Consider the following 7,225-nt stretch of genomic DNA (forward strand, 5'->3'; position numbering starts at 1 on the left):
ATATATATATATATATATATATTATATATATATATCAGTTCATTTACATGCTTCTAATTGAAATTTTGTTTAACTCATTCTATTTGTCAGAATAAAATCTATATTGATTAATAATTGCATCCACCCTAAAGATAAATTTATCAAACTCCAACTTTTTAATAGATAATTATTATTTCTATCTTAAGCAACCAAAAGAGCGATTATAATTTCTAATGAAAAGCTTATTATGCCTTATTAACACAAATTACATCTTTTCCCCCATGCTTATTAGCAAGAACAAAACCAATAAAAATAATTGCAGCTGCTATAAAACTAAACTTGCTAAACAAACTACATACAAACAATCTATACCAATCACTCCAAACCTCTCTTATCACAATCTTAAAAATTTCTAATAAAAAAAATAAGATATATCAACATGATCATATCACATTGAGAGAAAATATTATATATTTTGTAAGTATGTGCAGATAATCCTTAGATGAAAATATCACATCACATATGATGAGTGAAATTACAATACCAAACACATCATATCCATCATTATCCTCACATACTTACAAAATATGTAATATTTTCTCCTGGCCTAAGAAAACAAACTCCACTTTGAAGAAGGCTTCTCCTTGAGGGTCTTGGAATGAGACAACGTCGACCTACCTCCCCCCTTCTCCTTGACGGTTTTGGAATGAGACAACGTCGACCTACCTCCCCCCTCATCTTTCTTCTTCCCCAATCCACCCCTCATCACAAACTTCACCCAAACCTTCCCACCTCCCTTCTTCATCTTACTCTCCTCCTCCTCTCCCTTCCCATCCACCTTCTCCCTCTCCTTTCCTAAATTAAACGAAAGACTGCTCTTCAGCACCCTCTTCCTCCCTCTCAACAGCTGAAACAAACTCCTCCTTTCTCGTTCTTCATACGACCGGCCAGCAGAAGAAGAAACATCGGAGTCGTACGATGAATATGCAGTCGAAGAAACGGAAGACGTTGAAGAATCAGGGTTGTTTCTCGATGAAGACGAAGAGCCGGAGATATTAGCAAGCCTATCTCGAAGACAGTAAGGGCAAACACCATTAGAGTTCTTGTGAATTGGATGCTTCCTACACCTCCCTTCCTTCTCCGGTCTCCCCATCTCTCTCTTTCTCTCTCTCTCTCTCTGGTCTTCTGATTCTGATTCTTATATAAAGAAAAGCAGAGGATAGCTTCCAGGTTGCTGCATATAGCTGGCCATTGAAGACCCACCACGGCAGATGAATTTCCTGGAAGCAGGCGAGGAGACCAAGAAGCGATTTTTTATATATCAGAAAAGCGAAGAAGAAGACAATTTAATTTACGGCTCCTCTATTGGCCGACGCGTAGGGAAATCTGATGACGATCCAATGGTTGGGATTGTGGTGGGAGGAAAGGCGTGGCGGCGGAATTTTATTGAGAATGTCGAAGGGTTGGCTTCAGCAGCTTCACGTAGGCCGCACTTGCGGAAGACTGCGCGATTCACACTTGCGGTGGAATGGATACGCACGCGTGTCACGTGTAAACGTAGTCGGTAGGGGGCGTGGTTCCGCACGTTTGGTTGTCCTTTTGTTTTATGATTATATTTTTTTGGTTAGTGGGAAATAAAAATTACTTGTCAAAATTTTTATTTGTTTTATCATGCTAAAAATAATTTATGAATAAAAAAAATTATCATTTTCTTTCAACCTAGTTATCATGAATATACATCTTAAATTGTGCTCCACGTTTTTAACATAATGAATTTTTCTTTCTAACAGTTGACTACAATGGCCTAATCATCACCGTTTAATCACCGTCACCGCCACAGTCGAACCACCGTTGTCGTTGTCTGGTCATTGTTCACAGTAGCCATCAGACCGCTATCATGTTTCACTGTCGTCTGGTTATCGCTATTGTTGGACCACTGTTACCACTGCCAGACCATTGTCGCCACGCCATTGTTGTCTGGCCGATGCCACTATCAGACCACTGTGGCTGCCATCGGATCACAATTGTCCGACCACCACTATCTAACCATGCATCTCTGCCACTAGAGCACCATTGCTCGACCACCATCGTTAGGGTGCCGTCACCACCAAAACGCCATTGCCTCGACAATCATCGTCTAGCCACCGTCACTATCGGACCATAGTTGTCATCACCAGACCATTGTTGTTTGACCACCCTCATCTGAACATCGACACAATTGGATCACCTTCATAACCATCAAGTCTTCATTGTCTGATCATTGTCGTAGTCGAACCACTACTTTCCGGCCTCCACTTCAATTGAGCCGAACCACCGCCATCACCGTCGAACAACCATTATTGTCACCATCAGATCTCTGTTGTTCAACCATCATCATCGCCACTATTATTGCCAACACTCTCATCAAACTTTCTGCCACTCGATCTCCACAGGCGCCTTTTCTTCATGAAAGCTGGACCACCTCCACTTCCTCAATATCAGAGCAAATGTCACATCCCACTCCTGTAATATTGCTTCTATCTATTCAATAATTGGCAAAGTTTTGTAACCAACATCGACATTGTGGAAGTATTTCAATTGGGACAGATACCATGATTTTGACTCTTCATATTCTTCATATAAAAACTACTGTTGTTTTTTCTACTAACTTTTTAGTTTATGTAAGATCTTCGCACAACACCAAAATGACAATATACTACTTTACCGCCGCAAATTTATGATCACTATAATTCTCAAAGCTATGGTGTAAATGTAAAAGCTGAAAAGTGAGAATTATGTTTTTGGGCATCCTGAATACAAGGAAATTAAAGTTTCTTGCAGTGCAAGAAAATGCCATATTTCTTGGCATGCTTAATAACATCTCCGTATCACCTATATGGTCAAAATTTTGAACCATGTAATATACATCATTGGAAATGTAATTGGTGTAAATTTATGTGCTTTAAGTCATAAAATTATTTTGCAAATATATAAATATATCAATCATAAATTTATTGGATTTTATCATTTACTCTGATGAACTTGAGAATAAATATTAATGTAAACCCAACAAATCCTTCATAAAGATATCAATCAATATGCTGACTTCATTTTCTCACATGTAACAAATCAAAAATAAAATATTAATATTAATGATTAAATTCAATTTAGAAGAACATTCATCTTGATTTTATTCTAATAATATATGAAAAAAAATTGTGGCAGGATAGGATGTTATAAAATATATTAAGATTTTAAGCTGTGTTCATTAGGTTTATACCGTACTAATCTTATTGCTCATCCAATAATTTTCTAATCTATATTAATATAATTTGTATGAGGATATTCTTGCATAGTTTTTGTTCATAAAATACCTTTATATATATATATATATATCGATACATCACCAACAAATTTTCATCATTCAACACGAATTTCGAGTCGATATTTTCAGCATGAAACATTCAAATCTTAATAAAAGGTATCCAGAGCTCCGATTTCAACAAACTTATAGTCAAACTCACCGGCTTAATGAGACGGACCTAATGATATGGAGACGGACCTAATGATATGGGACCTAATGATATGAAAATTAGTCAAATCCGAGTCAAATCAAGCTCAGATCAAGTCATTAAACCACCATTGAAAGATTTATGAACACATTTGTAAGATCAAACAGATGTCAACGCTGGCAAGTTTATACTCGGATCGAGGGGCTCGACAAGACGAAACCAACGAGACCAAGATCACTCAATTCTAACATCGTTAAGGCACTCAAATATCTAATAAACGTCGCATGATCGGAGAAAACTTTCTGGACCGTCCGATCAAAATGATTGATATTCCTGCATTAATTGCACCCAGAACACTATAAATAGACCCCCACCTCTCACATGAGGGGAAACTGAAATTTAGAGAGAGAGAGCCTGAGGCCTTGAGAAGAAGCAGTAGCTCAGCATCACCGCTGACTGCCGTTGACCCTCGTCGACTGTCATCGACCACCGCCGACCGTCGTCGACCTCCGCCAAGTATCATCCACCAGCACTAATCACCATCGATCACCTCCAACCATACGTCGTTAGTCAACCTTGTAATCTGAAAAATATAGTAATTATTTCTCGTCTGTGGGACAAGAGATTTCTGTAATCATCAATTAATAGTGGATTTCCGCAACTGGGTCAGACCCCTTGGTTTTCCCCTTACAGATTTTCCACGTAAAAAATTCTGGAGTCATCTCCGTTTTTTTTCTTTCATCTGTGTGTGTACTAAATATTTGCACATCGCTAAGACAATAGTCTGTTATTTATGTAACTGAGGGTTTACATGCAGTCACCAATGGGACCTAGTTTTTGGTACTAAAGAAAGATAATAAGCTATATATATATATATATATATATATAATTTTAAGATAAATTAACAAAATTAAGTTACCACAAACTTCGGGTCAGAAAACTATGATTAATGTTTGATCAAATAAATATCAAAGCTTTTGAATTTACTTAAAAAATAAATAAATATACTGTAAAAATCAAATGATTAATTAACTAAATATTATAGTTACGTTAAAAAAATTCTATAACATTTAAACAGGTCCTGACCAAAATTATATATTTTTTAAGGAATGATGACCGAAATTTTCCTTCGAATTTTACCGTTGGTGAATTAAATAAATTTCCTTTTGGTAAAACCCCCATTTTAATTTATTGGAGTCCGTTCCCAAAATTCCTATTTTAACTTTTGCTAGGAATATAATTAGTTAAGTGAAAGCGAGCTTTTTTTATTTCTTAAACGTCCTACTGCGCGTTACTTATCGTTTCAGAACTACCGATTTTTTTTTTTTTTAAATTTACCTACATATTGCTGAATGTACTTAGCATGTAGGGTTATCCAAGGAGTCCAATGAATTCATGTCACGTGGCGGTGATAGTAAAAAAAAATAAAATATATCCGGTAACACAAGAAAATATTCCTTTTGTGTTATTCAAGTGTTATTTTGTGTTATTCATGTGTTATTATGTGTTATTTAAGTGTTATTGATGTGTTATTGTGTCATTATAACACCGAGAATATTCTCAGAACACAATAACACCTGAATAACATACAATAACACCTGAATAACAGAATAACACGGGGAAGAATATTCTCCTGTGTTACCGGATAGATTTATTTTTTTTGTTTACCTCCACGTGGCGTGATTTCGTTGGACTCCGCATGTAACTCGGAGTCCTGATGCAATAATTTTTCCTTAATTCTTATGTATTTATATATCTATCACCTGTACTTTTATTTTATAAAATATATACCTTTGTATAAAAAAAATTTTTAATTTAAAAAATTAAAATAGTAAATATGAATATTAAAAAGTTGGATGCTATAAATATAAAATAAAATTTAAGTGTTAAATATGTAAATATATATGAATTGGATGATGAATGTGTTTGTTTCTAAATAAATATCAAAGGCTAGCAGATTGAGCTGGCATTTAATAGTTTTTATAAAGTATTAATAAAATCTAGTTGTTAAATATATATGTAAATATATAAAAATTGTGTAGATAAATATAGTTTTTTCTTGATTTAGATTGAAGATTTGTTATTTTTATAAACAGAGAGTAAATAAGATTTGAATCAATATTAGCTTTCGACGTATGCGTTTGGGCGAGCGAAGGGGCCCATGCTAAACAATATGTGGCGAAAGGAAGGTCGTCTACTGTCTGGCATGAAGGTAAATATTAAGTTCCAATAATTTATATGTGGATTAGTGATATTACGATGATATTGTGATGAATACCATCAAATCCCTATCCACCATGTCCGTGGGGCTGTCCGCTATCAAAAAAGCTCGTTGTTCGCGAACAGTTCGTGTTCGATTTGTCAATGAGTTTGTGTTTAATTCGTTCGATAAGTAAAAGAGATGAACGTGAATAAATTTTTTTGTTCGGTTAGTAAATGAATCAAAACATGAATAATGATGTGTTTGTTCGTGTTCGAATCATTATTGTTTGAAATATTAAATAATTTAAAAGTATTATATATAAAAAATTTATGATATTTTAAAAAATTAAATTTTATAAATTATAATATATAATAAATTAATAATAATAATAATAATATATACTAATATACTATATTAGTAATATACTAATATAGATATTATATATTTATATAATATAAGTTATATAATTAATATATATATATATAAAATATAATAGGGATAGGAAAGTAAAATTGGCTCGTCATTCGAACAACTCGTGTTTGGCTCGTGGTCGGCTCGTTCGTTAAAATACAAACACGAACAATGACTTCACGAACAATTTCGAACACGAGCTTATTTCAAACAAACTAAATTTCAAACGAGCCAAACACGAACACGAACACAAACACAAGCTTTGTTAGTTCGTGTTCGGTTCGTTTACACCCCTACCTGTCCGCACGTAATATTTTAGCCTAGCATTAGTCCTTCGTCTGTGTCAGAAATTTAAAATTAATAATTAGAATAAAAAAAATATTTACTCAAGATACAAAACAATATAACTTTATTTTACAATAAAAATAAGTCTGATGTTATGATTTCGCTTTATTTTGAACATTTTACGAAGATTATTATTGGCTTTAATGGCTTCTAAAAGAACAGAGATGAGGAAGAAGAAGGGAAACAGAGGAACACGGAAGTAAATCTCTTATTATCAATCATATAATATTTTTGTTACATACCCATTAATATATAAACTACAAGAGTGGCAAACTAGTAAATAAGTCTAAGGGTAACTTAGACAATTTACATACATAGATAGGAAATATAAATATAATATTACAGAGGTTAAAATATACCTAGCTTGTTTATTCCTCATTAGTGACAATGAAAAATTACAATTGCCTGTTCAGCCATCAAGTGATTGTCTGCCATAGGTGTCTTCTGAATGAATTACGCTTAGTTGAGAAGTTGTCATATCCTTTGAAAGAATAAGTAAATTTACAGTGATGTTGATGATTGAATTAAGATTGAATCTAAGTCGAAAATAAGCTGTACAATCACCTTAGATAAATTTAAGCATTTCTTATATTAAGGATTAATATTTTCCAATGCCATTAGACCTTTAATTGAACGACGAGAATATTACGTTGCCTTTTTTGGACCAAATCGCATATTCTGCGAAGAATTCTGGAATATTGTATGGGCTTTAACATAGTCCATAGTTCCCGGCCCAAAATAAAAGATTATAAGTCTACCACAATATAATATATATATATATATATATGTTTCACTC

The 7,225-nt window shown here is 33.8% G+C and overlaps 1 protein-coding gene across 1 annotated transcript; it reads right to left on the bottom strand.

Annotated features, from left to right (window-relative positions):
* Positions 1 to 346: 346 nt before the first annotated feature.
* Positions 347 to 1,326, bottom strand: LOC110026048. The gene has a single exon (XM_020726817.1). The coding sequence runs from the start codon at positions 1,130 to 1,132 to the stop codon at positions 587 to 589; it is 546 nt and encodes a 181-aa protein (XP_020582476.1). The 5' UTR covers positions 1,133 to 1,326; the 3' UTR covers positions 347 to 586.
* Positions 1,327 to 7,225: the final 5,899 nt, after the last annotated feature.

This window comes from Phalaenopsis equestris, unplaced genomic scaffold (genome assembly GCF_001263595.1).
Source record: "Phalaenopsis equestris unplaced genomic scaffold, ASM126359v1 Scaffold000347, whole genome shotgun sequence".
NCBI classification, from domain to species: Eukaryota; Viridiplantae; Streptophyta; class Magnoliopsida; order Asparagales; family Orchidaceae; genus Phalaenopsis; species Phalaenopsis equestris.